The sequence below is a fragment of the Rutilus rutilus genome (assembly GCF_951802725.1).
Source record: "Rutilus rutilus genome assembly, chromosome: 3".
Lineage (NCBI taxonomy): Eukaryota > Metazoa > Chordata > Actinopteri > Cypriniformes > Leuciscidae > Rutilus > Rutilus rutilus.
This window is the reverse complement of record NC_140211.1, coordinates 11,020,337-11,038,994: the sequence shown is the minus strand read 5'-3', so window position 1 is coordinate 11,038,994 and position 18,658 is coordinate 11,020,337. Positions and strand designations below refer to the sequence as shown.

The window sequence follows — 18,658 nt, the reverse complement described above, 5'->3', positions numbered from 1 at the left end:
GCGATACGAACAGTAACGATGGAGTCAGTTTTTCCATATCAATCCGAGTCTTCATTTTGAAGTGCATCAAAGTGGATTCACAGCACTGAAAACAGTCTTTGTGGGTGGGGAAAAGTAGACATTGTTCATGGGTATTATGCAATTTTTTTTCTTAGTTATGTAGGTTTGTAACCGGAAGTGAGACTGGAATTGCTAATGACTTCGTTTCAGCAGTTCAGAATCGATTGTTTCTTTTAGGAGACAATAACTTTATTATAATTTATACATTCATAGACTTTTTACATTCACAAACAGCTATATTACACACTGCTTTAAAAAAAGTATAACAGGGACACTTTAACCATAAGAAATACCGATACAACAGGAAATCGTGCTGACACTGCACAAATGCACTTGATCACCTTGTTGATATGATGCTGTGGTGCATTAGGATTCTTTAAAGACAAAGATTTGTAATAATCTAGAGAACATTTTGTATAAATCCTGCATAGTAAAAACACAATATCAAAGTATGATGTAGATTAAAAAAGTTCTTTGTTTGTAGAAGGTTAAATTACAGGACATGCCACAGAGTGATTCATGCGACTGCTGAATGTTTTATTTGAGGTATTGCTTCTGAAAGACTCCTGGCTGCTATGATGGAATGGGCCCGATGCTTAAACTCACATTGCAACGGCTTTTCACTGTACAAATTATAGACCTCTTCATTAAACACGAGTGCGCAATATGCACAAAAATAACAAACACCAGACGTTTAAGAATGCCTGACAAACCACAGGGAAAAATTCACTGCTAGAGTAACAAAAAATTAAATTATCCACATATTACCTGGACAGAATCTGCAACTTGGTCTAATTTCGAATGCATTACGAACATTGAGTGCACCGTTACAGTAAGTGCAGATGGAGTCGTTCTCACTTCAGTCTATTCAGCAGGTTACTATGCTTCACAATGTGTGCTTAATCTTGACCTATATTACTACACTGCGTACAGTATCATTGAACAGTTATTAGAAGGACAATGGCTGTATTGTTGTGAGGTCATCACTATTGTCTCTGCTAACCTTAGAAAAGTCATTACAGTTTGAACTATCCCTTTATTGCGTTGCTACCTGTAATGCACATTGTACCTTTCATTCATTCTAGTGAGTCATTCTGCGTTCTTCTTCATTTTATAATGGCTTTAAACATTGTGTGATGCAGAACAAAGCCGTGTCTGTATCCCTGGAAGACAAATCTCCCCAGATCTTGTCGCATGCTGACGTTCAAAGCACCTGAACCTGTCTTCAAAAGGTATTTCTCGATGAATATGCATGTTTCTGCTTTGATTCTGGACCTTATGAGAATGGGTTACATCATTCGTTACCTTCCTGGGACAAAAACACGCCCCTCACCTATGATGGAGTGCTATGTACCTGCTCTCTCCCTCTCACACACACATGCACAGTGTGTGACAATAGGGAGGGTGTCCGCATAGGCGCGATCACGGGAAAAGATGCTGTAATCTAACAGGTAGAGCTCTGTGCTGTCGCCTAGCAACTCGCTGGATACATTAATTCAGGCGCACCTGGATTTGCACAATGCAAAACATTAATTGGCCATGCGATATGCAGGGAACATTCTGTGATGAAACGTGCTTGACTGTGAGTGTCAGACATGATGCGCAGGTGCTGAATTACCTACAGGAGCCCGAGGAAAGAAAACGAAGTGGTGCGTTTCTTTATGCGGGAGTCTGTCAAAGAACCCCTGCGTGCGTGCGCGTGTGCATGTGCGTGTGCATGTGCGCGCGTCCTCAAACCTCTCGTCTACTTTGTATTCTCATGACGAGAACATGTTTGACGGGAGCGACCGCCGTTCTTCAGTGTTCCGCACTGGCAGAGTTTTCAGTCATCACGTCATAGAGGGATCGAACGAACGACATCACCGTTAACTTTGCGCGTGGAACGCAAAGGTCACGTTGCACCTTGATGACCGGACGGACACGAACGCTATAAGATCCACAGTACATCTACATCTCCCCCCCGTTCTCCCATTTCTCTCTCATATACTCTCACACATACACAACTTTCAGCTCGCGGTTCATTAAGCCGAGTCTCTTACCTCTGTGGAAACTCAACGCCAAACTCAGAAGCAGCAGCAGTCCATGCATGGTTCAAATCTCCTCATGGGGAACGTCAAAATCCCTCCAACGGTGGATTATAATCCTTCCATTCACGTGCTGGCTGTGTATTGCCCCTTTTGTCCCCCCTTCGATACTTTTTAACGCATTTCTGGTCGTTTTTCTTCAGCCGTTCCTTCTTTTGCCCTCCTCTCTTGCGTCCTCAACGACGCTCCGGTTTCTTATTAGTGGCACATTCCTTGTTCATCGCTCTCTCTCTCTCTCTCTCTCTCTCTCTCTCTCTCTCTCTCTCTCTCTCTCTCTCTCTCTCTCTCTCGTGTCAGCAGCTGCTCCCTCCCTTTCTGTTTCTTTTCAGTGATGTCCAATTCATGAACGTTCTCTTGAACCGAATCTTTTCAGTGATTCTGATGAACCGGTTCGCTCACAAATCGAACGGGGTCTGTCCTATCGGTTTTCGAGTCAAATAACTCGCTGACTCATGAATCAGAAACTTCCTTTTAGATTTCGGATCAAAGAATCGTTCAAAACTGGTGTAGCTTTTTTCCATGTAACTTTTAGACCGTTAGGTGCTTTGAAGAGGTTCTATGTTCTTTGTCCTATCCGGGTTAATAACTCACCGAATCACAATCGTTTCTGTAGGTTAACCTTTTGTGCAAATTAGCCTACTGGTGCTACAGAGGTTGAACGTTTTTGTACCATCTCTGAATAATATTACTCTATATTAGCCTACAATTCCTCAGTTTTTTTTTTTTTTTATTATTAAAATGTAAATTCATGTCCTAGTTACACTTAACTATCACATTTTCCTGGTTAAATAAACATGTAATATACACTGAACATAATATAAACATGTAGGCTACATACAATGTATTTAATGTTCTATTTATTTAAATTATATTAATAACTTAATAACTAAAGGTAGTAAGAATTTAAACAATATATCTTATTTTATTCAATAAGCTGTTCTTTAGTCAACTCATTTTCGGATCATCAGTCATCAAGCTCGATTGCCTCCTCTCACGTGACCTTCCCTCGTTCATTCTCAATTACCCCCCACTAAACCCACCACCGCACACATTAAAGTGTGTTATAAACATAGACTGTAAAAAATAGGGTTATAAATCAATGGGCTCAGAGGAGGCAAGAGTGTTACTTTTAAAAAAACGAGTGACTTTTACACTTTTTAATCTCACATTTTGTAGTATGTTTTATTTTTGTAATATTATGAAATATTTTCTCCTATTTTTTAAGGAGGCACTGCCAACCTTGCCTCCTCAGAGGAAACGCCCCTTTTATATAAGAACTAAATAAATAATGTTTCATAATAATTCATAATAATTAATATTTTCCAACGTGGAGCTTTATTGGAACATTTAGCTAATTTTTCCTTTTTTTATTGCCTACATGAAATTAAACCTACAAGTAGCCTATAGAACAGGTTAAACATTCAGAGAAACAGTTTTTGACCAATTCATACTGAATCCAAGAAAATAAATAAAAAAGTTTAGACAAACCCATTTACAAAAAAAAAAAAAAAAAAATCGTCTATATCACAGAATGAGCATTCTTTTCCGCGATACTTTGAAGAGTTTATTTTTTATTTTGTTTACGCTGAACTGTTTTTTGAATCGGTTCACTGAAACGAACGTTCGAAAGAACCGATTCTCGGCACTGAGTCGAATTCTCCATCACTGTTTCCCTTTGCCCACCCCAGTTCAGTTGAGTTGCCCTCCCTCTTCAGAACTCCAGAGCGACAAAGAGAACAGACCCCGCGGGGCGAAGGAATAAACCTTCTCCTTTCTTCATCGTATCCTAGAGATTGGACTCGCATTTTTTTCACTGTGCGTTCAGCCCTGTTGGAAGGAGAACGACTTTGAGGGGCAAAATATTGACAGCATATACATTAGCTCACTGGATAATATGGAAAATATAGGAACGCATTAATGTAAACTTGTCTATGGATGCAATTGCAGTTTGGCAGTAAAATGATATTTAAGATCGGCGCTGGACTGTCAAATATGAAACCCTGAGATGATTTTCGTGATCACTTTCAGACTTAACGTTTTCTGAACGTAGGCTATACTGTACATATCTTTGTTTGCTCTGCCATCTGCTGGACAGAATCTCAACTACTGGGCAGAATTCGGACTAGTGACCAAATTACTAGGTAGCCTATATTAGATTGGACTGTATGATAATGTTATCATTATAAACTTATTATATAGGCTATTTACTACCCAGAATCAAACCTCAATGCAAGATATTATTTTGGCCATAAAAATAACCCAGATCTGGTGCTTGAACTTGGCTACTTAATGCATATTAAATAACGCTCAATGGGCCCATTGAAATAATTCAATTTAAATCTCGTATTTACCAACAAACACAACACACAAAGAAACGCATGTTTTTTTTATGTATTACAATTCTTTCAAATAAAATTAATAACATGACATTATGAGAATTGTGTTTTGGGATTAAAATAAAGTCATTACATGCGCATATTGTGAAGGGATTGAGTGAAGAAATATTGGGTGTTAGAATATTTTTTTTATAGAATTGTTTTTATTTCTTTTTACAATTTTTAAAAGTTTTTATAGTGTATATAATATATATATATATATATATATATAATTATTATTATTATTATTATTATTATTGATGTACAACACTTTGGGCAACCTCGGTTGTATTGAAATGTGCTTTAGAAGAAGAAGAAGAATATTAGTAAATTAATATATTAACATGGCCATAATATTAAAAAGCAATTTCACTTAATGTTACCATTAAGTTAACCTGTGTGTACATGTGACAAAGAGATCATTTTATTATTATTATTATTCAGCAAATCTTTGCATTTTTTGCACACCAACCAAAACATTTGATGTATGTTATTTTACAGTGATTGGATAATGATTTTTATTAAATGAATCAGTCCATATAAAATCCATTCATCTCGGTTTTACATTTATTACCTTATTCTGCATGCTTTTGGTCAACGCACATAGATAGTAAGCTGCCTTAAACTATTACACTCACATCGTTTATGTGCACAAAAGGCACAATAAAAGCAATTAATATGCCCCATCCGAGAGCTGCACTGCATCTCTGCCGGGACTCGAACCCGGAGCCTCTGGATTAGAAGTCCAGCGCGCTATTCCATTGCGCCACAGAGACCGAGCCAATAAAAGTCGATCAGACCCGCTTTAGAGACACACTGAACAGCGAATGCCTTCATCAGCATCCAGCAGCATCAGGACCACTGCCGCCATTTTGGTTCTCCACGGACGGCCAGCAGAGGGCGCTCTAGCGCAACTAAACTGCAGCTCTGAGCCAACATGGCGGACTTTATGTATCATAAAATTAAAAAACATTTACTTTTTAACACTTTAAATTTAAATATACACATTTATCACGGTTACTATTTTTTTTTTTTTTCACAAAAATAGTACTTACTATTAGACTTACCACGGTCACTACTGTAAAAAAATATACACGTGTATAATGTATTTTTCTTTCTTTTTAGTCTTTCTTTTAGGCTACTTGACAACAGATTTTTTTTTTTTTTTTTTTGCTATCATCAAACAATTAAATGATTTTTAAAGATGTGTCCAACTCTAAACAGGATACCCAGTCATGCAAACAATTTAATCACACCATGTTCCCTCAAACTTGACATGAGACAGATATGAAAAAGGAAAGGGAAAAAATATAAACTTATTTATTTTGAATATCTGAATGTTTCTGTGTCTTTTTACATCCGTTATTTTTTCTATATCCCTATTGTTTCATCACCAGCCAAAGTTGTCAACATACAGTATATACATACACATTTTGTGTATACAGTAAACCACATTTTAAAATACATGAAACAATTCACAGTGTATAGAAAATGCCATTTCTTTATATACATACACATACATACACATATATATATATATATATATATATATATATATATATATATATATAAAGTTATTATACAAAATAATATATATACACAATTCTTTTTGTTTAGATTGTAAACCGTGCAAAAACACCCATGAGCCCATAAATGCGGCTATAAAAACAAGCATGGAAAAGTTCAGAAAAGGTGTGCAAAAAGTTTTCACGTTCCATGAATATTTTTGGAGTGTATTTCTATCGAGCTATATTAATGGTGTTGATACGTCATCCGCTGGAATTCTGGATACACCGCTGACTCCATATGCAAGGTAATCAGATCCAACCATCCTGCCACCGTAAAGTCAGTTGATTGCTTTTCTTATCTTCAAAATACATTCATCGATAACAAGTCACTGCAGTCTTAGGAAGAGCAATTTACTGGCAACACATAGAAATATGCGGAATAAGTGAGGTCGAAGTCCATTCAAAACAGGGGTTGGTGGAGCCTGGATTCATTATTCATTAACAGATGAAACCGACAGCAGGAGTCTGGTCTTCCTTGCATAGACATTGTCCAGTCAGTGTAAGTTTTGAGCGCGCCCTGAGTCCATCCTGACTTACTGGATATTTACAGTCATCAGAAATGGTTATTTCGGCTCGTGTGGCACATTGTTCGTGGATGGTACAAATGATGTGTCAGGTTCAAGACTTATACTGCTTTCTACGATTTCTTCAGTGGGGACATACAGTCTGACAGCTGCAGGACTCTGGTGGTGGAAGAGATTGAATCCAGAATATTAATATAATCATAATATTTTGGTAGCACTTAATCGTACAGCCCTGCTAGCCCCTAAACCTAACCTTAACCCATGTAATTACCTTATATTACCCAGTATTTTCTGAGTAATGTGTAAATCTGAGAGGTTTTAAACAAACGAATGATAACTTGCTGCACAATTTACCCGTAGATCCTCCGAGGTTCTGATGTTGTTGATGAGCATGCCCTTAAAGAGAAGCGTTGGCTCTGGGATTTTTGGGAATATGATGTCTTTATGTCTGAAGTCAGAGAAACAAGTTCGGATTTCAGTTCATTCCAGGCCTCAGTAATCAATGCTCAGTCATGTATATATTCAGTTCTTAAAACATGATAATATGCAATAATATCGTTTCATATTTGATATTTTCAAATCAAACAGCAGAACAATGAAAATCAAAGAGTCATCACCTTCTGAGCAGCACGAGAGAGACTATCAGGCAACAGGAAACTATGAGCGGGATTATAATGACTGCCAGGAACGCAGGCAAGTGCGGGTCACTGTTCTCCCCTACGAGAGCACAAAGAAAAACATTCAAGTTCATTAATCAAAGACCAGAGGGAAAGCACATTTTATTTGCAGGATGTGAAGCAAGTAACCCTACACACACTACCGTTCAAAGCTTTGGGGTCAGTACGAGGTTTCCACAAAAATATGAAACAACACAACAGTGAAGTATGGATTAGTTTTATGATCTCTTTATGAACTTTTTGAATAAGAAACAATCAAGACTATAAAACTCGTCAAAAAACGCGCGCACACTCAAACCACCTGACTGCACATCACATTTTTGACTTTATTGATTCTGCTTTTATTCGTAATGCAATGGACCAGTCAACGGGACATAAATTAATCCTTAAAGGATGGGACTTTATGGGACATTTGCACAAAAAGAATAAATAACTTACCGTAGCCTATTTTATAAGTCGCTCCGGAGTCGCATATCAGTCAAAAAATGCGTCACGAGGAAGAAAAAAACATATATAGCCTATTTTGCACTGGACTAAGTCGCATTTTTTTTAGAAATTTATTTCACAAAAAATGTTACAGACAGTTATCCGCTACGGACGTGAGCGCTCTAAAGCAGCACTAAAAGAATGTTTTAAAACTTTCACAGAGACCTCAAACTGAAAGCACAAAGCCTGTCTTTAAATTTAATTTCGTTTTGTATTAATTGTATCTTAATTTTAATCGATGTTTCATCAACCAATTGTCTGGATTTAATAAATAAGAAGTAAATATAGGCTATTAGAAAATAGATAATCAGGACACGGAGGCGCTGGCGAACCTGGAGCTCGTCTCATAAATGAACCGAAACTCAGCGTAGGCCTATAAGGTAGCCTATTACCTCACAGACCGAAGACATATAGATAGCTTGAAATGTCTACTTTTAAGCAAAACAATTCAAAACGAAAGAAAACAGACTGCGCTGCTTATGTAATTCGTATGAAATGTGCATTTCTCTCTGGTGCTGCGAAGATCGCGAGTCGTCAACTTCATCTGTCTAGCCGACACTGACATAAAAAATAACTGTTTTATTAGTAAACAATTAAAATGTCTCCTGCTATATTTTACATATTTGCCTGTTCCTTACAAAACACTGACAGTGGGGTTTTTGACTGTTTTTTTTTTTTTTTTTTACATATAAATAATTTTTAAATAGCCCACTTAAAGTGTTTATTACAAATAAATGACTAAATGCTAAAAATTCATAAATTTTAATGAACAAACATATGCGTTGCATTTACAATTCTGTGAAAACAGGGGGTGCTGCAGAACCCCCACTTCCCGCGGCCCTGGTTGCGTAGCTGTCAATGGAGGGACAGAAAGCTCTCAGATTTTTGTGTTCCGAAGATGAACGAAAGTCAAGGTTTGGAACAACATGACAAAACGTTAGATAATCAATGACAGAATTTTCATTTTTGGGTGAACTATCCCTTTAAAACTGACAATCTAAACAAAGAGTGATGATCATTGTTGATTATGACACTAGGTCCAGACGTACCGTATTCCACCTCGTCACTCGGATCGCTCCCTCCTGAACCACAACCGTTTCCGAAGAGGATCCGCACTCTGGCTCTATACTTGCAGGTGGGGTCAAACTGCACTATATATTTCATTTTGTCGTTTGCAGTTACATTCTGTAAACACAACAGAAATATATAGGTATAGAAATACATATATGGATCTTGTTTAACACGTCATTATGTGCTCCACTACATTCAGCTCTGCTGAAATAATGCTTGAAATGTGACTCGGCATGCACTGCATTGTTTAAATAAACACTTTCATTTTCCATTTCTGCTATAGTCTTAAGCATCAGAAGAGTTGTTGTATTGAAAGTTGTAGTGAGAATGGAGAGAATCTGATCCTGTATTATTAAACATAAAAGTACAGAACAGGGTTTACCTTATTGCACTTGGTGTATGTGTACTGGTAAGAGTAGCAGTCTTTGTGAAACTCTTTTATATCTGATTCATTTGTCTGAAAGTGAAGCTCCTGCCCGACTCTATGGATTGTCAGTTGAGGTTTGTTTAGTTTCACTGCAAAATAAGCCCAAAAAAGAAAAAGAGACTATTCATTAGTGTTTGTGTATGTCTATTTAAGCAAACAGAGAAGCAACTGACGTTTGAAAAGCTGGAAAATGTAGCTCATATTCTCTAATGCAGTTATTGCAGGTTAAAATAAAGGTTGCACTCAATGTAGCACCACACATCAACGTGATCAATGTTAAAAACAGTTTGCTGTTGTGAAAATGACAACTCTCGATATTCATAGTTTTCGGTCATGCGACTGGCGCGAAGACCTGGAGGGCAAAACATCCATAAAACTGCAGCACGGATCTGGATATTCAGGTCACCTCTCAAAAAGAAGAAAGACTAAAATATGTGAACAACAGTTTAGGGAACTTGTTGCAGAATTTCAATCGCTAAAAAACAGCAGGACATTGTGAAACACTTCATTGTGAAAAACACTTAAAATGCCTTAATGTGCGTAGTGTTTTCTTTATAATAATTATCTTAGGAAAAACGTATAATGAGAAATGTATTATGTACTATTAACGGAACGGTAGTGTATTCATGTAAATAAAGTGGACTATTATTATAAAAACGTGAAAGCCTAAATTCAATCTGTTCATCATATAAAGCATTTGCAGCAATGGAGGAAAGCCTTGTTTTGCCCTCCAGGTGGGCGTTCCTATACGAGTGTGACATCAGGTGAAAACCATGAATAATGTGCCATAATAGAGTAGCCAATTCTGTGAAAAGGTGCATGTTTACCGCAAAGTATTGGCTGTGAACCCTCGAACGTGTTGTTTACAGGAACACCATTGCGAGTCCCATTGAACAGATAGTACATTTCCATCATTTCTTTGTGATTCTCATTGTGTATGATACATCCTCCAGTCTTCATCGTCTCATCGAGTATACACTTTATTATTGACTCATTCACAGGTAGCCTGAAACACACAAGTTTACAACCGATTCATGGACGCAAGGAACTTAAATGAGAAATATGGCAAAAAACAAAACAATGGTATGGCAAACAGAAAATGACATACCAGTAATAAAAACCGAGGTCTTGGACATCATCACCAGGTTTCCAAGTGCACTTCATCCTGCTGTGGGAATATCCGCAGCTTAAGTCCGTCACCAGCCTCGCTGAAATAAATGAGCAAATTTCAAAATCCCTGATGTATAACAGATGCCATCATTCCTAAAAACCTGAAGAACTAACGATAAAAGTAAAACGTGCTGCTATTCACCTGATATTCAGCCTATTTGTGGTCGACCAATAAGGGGATTTAATTTAACTGGGCCAAAATAAAACGCTCATTTTCATACAGTTTAGAGTGAATTTGACTTATATAGATTATAGACTTAAAGGGATAGTTCGCCCAAAAGTTTTAATTCAGTCATCATTTATCATGTCATTCCAAACCCGTTCATATTTTGTAAATAAACTGTTCATCTTGTGACTTTCTTCTTTGGTAAAATGAATCAAAGGATTCTGCAATCTGTATCCATTCATTCCAAAACATCAATTCATTAATAATGGGATGTTCCAACATCCATTAATTCTAAGAACAGGATATCATAAATACTGTAAGATAAGATACACATTAACTAATTTAATTACCTAAGGTACCTAAGACTGAATAAACATACTGCTCATGATCATAATTGAGTCCACTGCTAATGCATCAACAAGTGTTTCAGAGAGTTGGCTATCGTTGTGAGTACCTGGAGGTGGAGGTAAGATGATGGTCGTCGGTTGACTTTGGCCTCTGTCTCTACAGTTTTCAGGGTTTGTTAAAACATTGATACACAGTCCATTCTTATTGGAGACATTCACTTTACGGCTCAGGTGTGAGACTCTATAGGACGTGTTATCTTTGGAAGAACAGTCCTGTTGGTGAAAGTGGATTTTAGTATTATTATTACTGTCGTAAAATACAGTACTTTTGTACTTTCATTGTGTGTTACTGTGTTCATGCATTCCTCCGTACTGAGTAAAGATGAGTCATCTTGTTTCTCATGAAAGCCTTCCCTTATTTCTTTCCCAACAGTAAAAAAATTCCTTTACAAACACTTTAAAATTCATTTTCTCTTTACTAGGCACCAAGACATAAGATGGTTATATAAAATGTGTGAAATATATTTCAGGAAATGTTTGTGTTTAAATTAAAAGGCCTACGGACTGGCTCCAACTACACACGAGCATAACCAAAAGTATTACATCATGTAGTTAGACAAACTACACAACTTCGTTTGCATTTTCATCTCTTTCATTATTCATCTCTTTCATATATATATATGTGTGTGTGTGTGTGTGTGTGTGTGTGTACATAAATACAAACACAAAACCAATACCAAAAAATTGAGTTCCAGAACTAGCACAATGCTATCTTTCCTCTTTCCAAACCTTGTTATTGTGTATAATACACGTCTGTTTATAGCCGTTAAGACTGATTAAGGACTAGTCTGATCAACTAGCAATTAGTTAGGGCTAATCAGTCTTTATCAGGCTAGATCAATCTACCTTTTTATGTAACTGTTTGAAAAAAAGTTATGACCTTCGTGAAGAAAAAAAATTGCTGACTAATTTGTAAGACTGGCCACTAGTCTAATCTAATGGTATGACTTGCATCAGTGTGAAAACAATTCTAATAAATTGATTTTTCTAATTAAATGTAGCCTTTGTCAAGCTTTACAGTGTCAAACTCTTTATTAACCTGACTGGCTGTCCCAGAGGGAAGTGACTTTTCATAAGGATGTTTAACTCTGAAACTCCCTAAAATGACACACGCTAGACATGCACCTATTCATCATGTGACTGATGATGAACACTGACTACAGTATAAAACAAATCCAGATCAGCTTTTTTGTTTTATTTTGGCTGATCTCTATTCCGGACTTGTGCACAAACTGCATTGCCGTCATTTCGCAAAATGTTATTGGTGTGTAAATATTATGAACTCTGTGAACTGGATGTTAACACGGGCAAGAGACAACACGCCAGCAGAGAAAATACTGAGTACGGCACAACAAGCTCACTGTTTGCGATGCCCGAAACAAATTTATATTGAATTGGGGGTGGGGGTTTCTATGAATGTACCTCTAAAGGGATCTGACTGTCTTCAGAAAAGGCATTTTCTTTTCATCTACCTCCCGTATAGACACAGCCACAGTAGGCCAAAAATATCCCTATGCAATTTCTCCATCGGACGGCTGAATTCTCCACAGAATCTGTATGTCTGGGGTGTGTTTTGGGGGTGTTGGAGCGCCGAAATCGTAAAAATGTTTTACCCGCTGCAACAACTTAAAAGTATCCCAATTCTGAGGGAAAACCACAGACTTGGCAACACTGGCATAAGGCACAAAAAATGGGAGTTTCGAAGTCGTAATTTGATTGGTTGAATTCTATAGGAGACGTGCGTGTCGAATTCTTTAACGCTCTGCCTGGAAACAAAGCCGTGGTGAAGCCAAACCCCCTCATGGAAGAAGAAGGCTTTCAAAAGTATGTGAAGTTCGCGGCGCCATTGTTGCAGTGAACTTGCACAGTGTTCTTGAATGAATCATTTATTAGACGCACGCCGGTCTGTTATCGTAGGGTCATCGACTTTACATTTTCACGCCCCTAAACATGACGTGGAACAAAATGAACTGTGATTGGTTGCTTTACATGTCAGTCAGACGACTCTGGGCGGTCCTTGACCAATGAAAGCCGAGATTGAGTCCAGACCTTCGTCAGTCTGAAGCTCTGGCTATGCGAGACTACTTCCCATATAACTTCCCAGTTTGTGTATCGCTATATTGCTGTTGTTCCATAAGCGCCACCTACCGTCGGAGAGTGAATTTGCATTTTCATTCAGTTCGCCTGCTGTTTTTGTTTTGTTCAGGTTTTTCTTATGTAGCATAATTTCACAAATCTTAAGTCAGACCATTCTGTTTTTGCTTTAAATTAAAAAAAAATACACAATCTAATTTAAATCAAAAACAACTGTTCATGCTACATGTGTGTAGTGGTTGCCTCTAATTTCAAATGGCTACAGATATTTTTGTTTAAGGCCAGTTTGACCTGTTAAATGGCTAATAAACAACAAATAAATGTGCTTAAACACTGGTAACCGGTATTAACCGGCCAATTTGCTTGCAATTTTTTTTTAGCATTCGACTGATGCTAGAGACTGCAGTCTTTAACGTCCTTGTTAGCGTGCCCATCTCCCATGCTGGAGTAGGACTGGTTACATTTGGTGCCGTGACCCGGATGGGAGTGAGGTTCAGGAGGGTGAGTGTAACAGAGCCAATTTACTAAGAGCTGTGCATGTAAACCTCACTCCCCTGGCTTCAAGAGGTGAGCTAGAGACTGCGATCTCCCATGCCAGAGACAACAGTTCGAATCCCGCTCGGAGCGAGTCGAGTAAGACAGGTTGCATCAATACAACAGGCAACAACTAGATCAACCCACACCCATCCAAATCAGATTATCTGACATCTAATGAAAGCTTGGTGCTATTTGTAACCTTGCATTTGTTTACAATTGCTCCAAACATGTACAAATTTCCATTAGTTAACATTTTCTTTGTGTGAAAATCACCCCAGGAAAGGAAGTACTAAGGGTAAGTTGCTCACTGAGGGTTGTATCTGGCATGCTACCACCACACAAAGACAGGTGTGGGGTTCTTAAAAGTAAATGAAATTAGCTCTTATGCAGAATTATCAGACTAAGTACTGTATTTATGTCCATTACATTTTCTGTACCACAACAATCGACGGGGAACGCAAGAGGAAATTAAAGGCATTAAGGCAAAGGGTTGCCAGGGTTATAGTGTTTATTCAGTAAATGAAAACTGAAATTTAACAAGTTATGAAAACTACGTGGAAATGACAAACGCAATGTAGACTTTGACTTTAGATTAGATCTGACCTGATTTTGTTTTATTGACTTAAATGCCAGTTCAGCGGTTGTTCTGTGGCTCTCAGGCTTGTTTAATTGCGTGAAAAACTTTCCTGCATTATAAGTGTGTCAGGGTCACTTGTGCTAACCCGATCTGTCCTGTTGACTCAAGAATGCTCATAAAACTGAGTGAAATGTGTGACAACAAAGCCATTTTTCATTGCTTACATAGTTACTGTTTCACCATTATACCCTAGAGACCCATATAGCAGTTTTAACATTAAGTGACATGGCATCTGACGCACAGAAGCCAATGGGACATGTCACTATGCGTATTGGCACATCCGGTGGCACATCCGGTCTTCATTGGCATGTGCCAGTGGATAGTGGCATGTGTCACTGATATTATTGGCATGTGCCAGTGGTGGATAGTGGCATGTGTCACTGACATCGCGACACACTGACACTGACACCTGACTGACACCGAGTCGCGGAACATGTCACCGTGTTGCGACACCTCCAGTAGTGACTGACAGGTTAATCGAACACCTATAGCCTACTGACGTAATTGTGGCACAAAATCCTAAATAAATAGCCTAATTTTGTGATATTTAAGATATGAAATTAGCCACTGAATGTTTTGTAATACCAGTGCTACTTTATGTTGTTTATCTCGCAAAGTCACAAACTGCCCATTCTAGAAAAGACACGAAATAAATCTATCATGGGTCACTCACTACGAATAACGTATTAACATCGCGCCCCTTACTGTAAACCTTTATTTTTGCGTGATGCTGCACAGACGCACGCCAGTAGGTGTCACGCAAAAATTTACAGTAACGGGCGCGACTGTTAATACGTTATTCGTAGTGACCCATGATTGATTTATTTCGTGTCTTTTCTAGAATGGGCAGTTTGTGACTTTGCGAGATAAACAACAGAAAGTAGCACTGGTAGCCTATTACAAAACATTCAGTGGCACATACCAATCAAATACAGACGTGACACAAATAACACGTTTGAAAAAATATGAATGCACTTTAATTCGTTTAATTGATATTTTAAATATCACAAAATTAGGCTATTTATTTAGGATTTTGTGCCACAATTACGTCAGTAGGCTATAGGTGTTCGATTAATCTGTCAGTCACTACTGAGGTGTCGCAACACGGTGACATGTTCCGCGACTCGGTGTCAGTCAGGTGTCAGTGTCAGTGTGTCGCGATGTCAGTGACAATACGCATAGTGACATGTGCCATAGGCTTCTGTGCGTCAGATGCCATGTCACTTACATATTCCTGAGGACAGGCCAAAATGTCCTCGCTTTACTCTCTTTGTCCTCGCTTCGATGGTCTAAAACTCAAACTGGTCCTCACAAAGATAGTTGTACAAGTACACACACTCACACACACATTGTGTTTTCATGTTTTATAGGGACTTTCCATAGACATTATGATTTTTATACTGTACTTTTATACTGTATTTTTAACTGTATATTCTCTACCCTTAACACTAACCCTACCCATCACAGAAATATTTCTGCATTTTTACATTTTCAAAAAACATCTGTTAGCATGAATTATAAGCTGTTTTCCTCACGGGGACCATAAAATGTCGCAAAAACCTATTCAATCTTTAAATTAACCGGTTCACACACTTTCTCCAACAATAAAAAAAATTAAATGATGATAATAAAAAATATATATTTGAATACATTTTAAATTCTTTAAAAAATAGTGAAAAATATTTAATATTATTGATCACTTAAAACGAATAAGATGAAATATATATATAAAATAGTTCACAGAGTTTCTATCGCGACTGTATCTACCGAGGGAAAATTATTCTTTGAAGAGGTGTCTCACCTGCGATTTATACACTTGTATAGTGTAGTTCACTTTACAGTCACGATCCAAATCCTCCGGCTCTTCCCATGTCAAACTAAGCCTGAAAGGTGTTTCCCATAGGAAGTTCAGATTCTTCGGAGGAGGGAGTTCTAAGATTTTTAGCAAAGAGGAACAATAGAAGACCAAGAGAAGGGGAAAAGAAAGAGAGAGAAAAAAAATAAGAACAACAAATAGACAAACTACAACTCAAAGTGAGCAAGTTCAGACGAGAATATCTCTGACGTCACGGTTTCGGGAATTATACAGGATATCCCTCACGCGCTTTCATGGAAAACTTCAGGGGAAAAGCGTTCCAAACAAAACACACAACACAACAGCAGGAAACCCACCTGTGTTCTCAGACCCGACGAACATGACTGAGACAGAGAAGCATATCATCAGGGATAAATTCCAATATCGATACATCGTGTTGGCTGTCTGAGTAAAACGTGTAAAATCCGATGTGAAATCCCGTAATCCCGTTCTGATATGTGCTAAACGCGATATTTTTTACCGTAGCCTACTCTTTGGTCGTAATCGTGCTCGACATAATAGCCTAATTCAACAACAGTAAAGTAAAGACACGTCCGTCAGCCTCGCTGCGACTGGTGCGACTGGAACTTCTTGGACTGACACAGGCTGTCAGACTGAAGTGGGTGGAGTGTGTGTGTGTGTGTGTGACTCACGCCAGGACTTTTCCAGGAATCACGTACACATACACAGTACACTACTTCAGTGGCATATTGCCTTGTTTATAAGGATTTATCTGCTTCATGTCGAGTTAAATTATGATCGTCCTTGTCGACCTAGTTATCAGAAAATGATACAATTACAGAATCGGTTTATTCACACCAAAGTTCTCTCTCTCTCTCTCTCTCTCGCTCTCTCTCTCGCGCTCTCTCTCTCTCTCTCTCTCACACACACACACACACACACACACGCACGCGCACGTCGTGTTTACATGTTTTATGTGGACTTTGCATAGACAAAATGATTTTTATAATGTAGCCTACAAACTGTATATTCTATTCTTTCCCCCATTTTTGCATTTTCAAAAAAACAACATCGCAGTATGATTTATTAGCTATTTTCCTCATGGGGACCAAAAAATGTCCTCACAAGGCCAAGATTTCGGAAATTGCCAACATTTTGTTCCCATAATGTAGGTTTTGCCAGGACACACACACACACACACACATTGTGACGAAAGAGGCTTCTAGTGCAACGGGATAGGCTATAGATACAAATAAAATAGAGATGAGTACATTTTGTTTGTGTTTACAAAATAACAGTCTACCCACATGACTAAATAAATAAATGCAAATATAAATAAATGTAAATAATAGTAAGACTTTCAAGGTAAGGCAAGGAGACAGTTATGAACAACTCAATAATTGATTTTTGTTGATTTTAACCAAAAAATCCTCTGAACTCCAGGTTTAAATCAATCAATGAATAAAAGTCAGAAAGGGATAATCTTAAATAGTCAACCCTGCTACCATAACTGTAGCCTGAGCTTTCGTACATGTAATGGACACTTTCCTGACAGAATGAAAAAATCCTGATAGAATGTTTAAAATCGTGAAGATATTTAAATTGAATTGGAGTAAATGAAGGAATTGGTTAATATACCATTTAAAGTAGCAATGTTGTTATTTGTACATTTCTGAAACTGTAAACTCTGCATCGACGCGAGGTTAATGTGATAGCAATACATCTAGATTTTCATCTTTGTTGCTTCTTCATCATTAGGCGAGCGTGATTTGAACTCGAATAACATACCGTAGTCCAGCAACTTCTTATAAGTAAAGTTTAATAACAAAATTGACTGGAGAATGAACTTACACGATCAAAAAACTGCATCGCTCCCACCAGGGGCGTAGCCAGAATTTTATTTTTGGGGGGGCCCATCTTAAAGTCCACATGAATTCAAAATTGACCATATTTACTTTGTTTGCCTAAATTGTTAGTTTTGTGGTGAACAATTCATCCATGCAAGTCAATCCACACAAAAAAATTTTTTGGCTTTGTAATCTTTAATCAAAATCTGAAAATGCCCCTCCCCTCTGCCTTGGAGGACCTTCTCTGATGACGTATGTTTGACGGCTTGGTTTGGGAAACGCTTAACCACTCCCCTCAAACCGTTAGTCTGCTATGAGCGAGAGATGGAGAGGAGGAGCGCTAGAGTAAAACCCTGCCCTCTGTTCAATATTCCTTTTCACTGGGAAATACGTCACAGCACTGGAGAAAAGTCGTTTGCAACTTCCGGTTCACGCGGACTTTAAAATGAAGGGGCAATAGCTCAGGTAAAGGACTGGATGTTACAATCCCAGAATCCACGTATCCCAAGATGGTTATACAATAAGCTGAAAATAGGAGAGACATTGAGACAAGTGCCGAGGATCACTAGCTTCACTGGGGTCATCAGGTGGGCACCCTCCTTCACGAGTGTTTCGATGATTAACCCACAACACCTCCAGAGGGCTCATCGGCAACACCTAGCGTCCCAGGTGTGCCCCCCTCAGCTTGTGATCCCCCCTTGCTCAACTACTA

General features: G+C 38.1%; 2 protein-coding genes across 3 annotated transcripts in view; both read right to left on the bottom strand.

The window, feature by feature from the left end:
* kirrel1a (kirre like nephrin family adhesion molecule 1a) overlaps positions 1-2,486 on the bottom strand; it is a 40,509-nt gene extending 38,023 nt beyond the window's left edge. The window contains exon 1 of one of the 2 annotated variants that reach the window (XM_084405984.1): positions 2,100-2,486. In XM_084405984.1, coding sequence (XP_084262110.1) covers positions 2,100-2,148 — 49 coding nt within the window. In that variant the 5' untranslated portion in view covers positions 2,149-2,486. The remainder of the gene's footprint in view (positions 1-2,099) is intronic. The other variant, XM_084405983.1, reaches the window with a different exon arrangement.
* Positions 2,487-6,045: 3,559 nt separating this feature from the next.
* Positions 6,046-16,721, bottom strand: il13ra1 (interleukin 13 receptor, alpha 1). The gene is made up of 10 exons (XM_084405987.1): positions 16,456-16,721; positions 16,085-16,215; positions 11,063-11,228; positions 10,381-10,480; positions 10,100-10,278; positions 9,228-9,361; positions 8,824-8,959; positions 7,229-7,328; positions 6,966-7,059; positions 6,046-6,770 (listed from the first exon to the last, which is right to left on the bottom strand). The coding sequence occupies exons 1-10, from the start codon at positions 16,529-16,531 to the stop codon at positions 6,651-6,653; spliced, it is 1,236 nt and encodes a 411-aa protein (XP_084262113.1). The 5' UTR covers positions 16,532-16,721; the 3' UTR covers positions 6,046-6,650.
* Positions 16,722-18,658: the final 1,937 nt, after the last annotated feature.

Coding starts and splice junctions, on each gene's coding strand:
- il13ra1 (XM_084405987.1), bottom strand. CDS start 16,531: ATGTATCGATATTGGAATTTATCCCTGATGATATGCTTCTCTGTCTCA. Junction 10,481..11,062: donor CATCTTACCTCCACCTCCAG/GTACTCACAACG, acceptor CATTTATTTCAG/CGAGGCTGGTGACGGACTTA. Junction 7,329..8,823: donor GAGTGACGAGGTGGAATACG/GTACGTCTGGAC, acceptor GTGCTCTCGTAG/GGGAGAACAGTGACCCGCAC.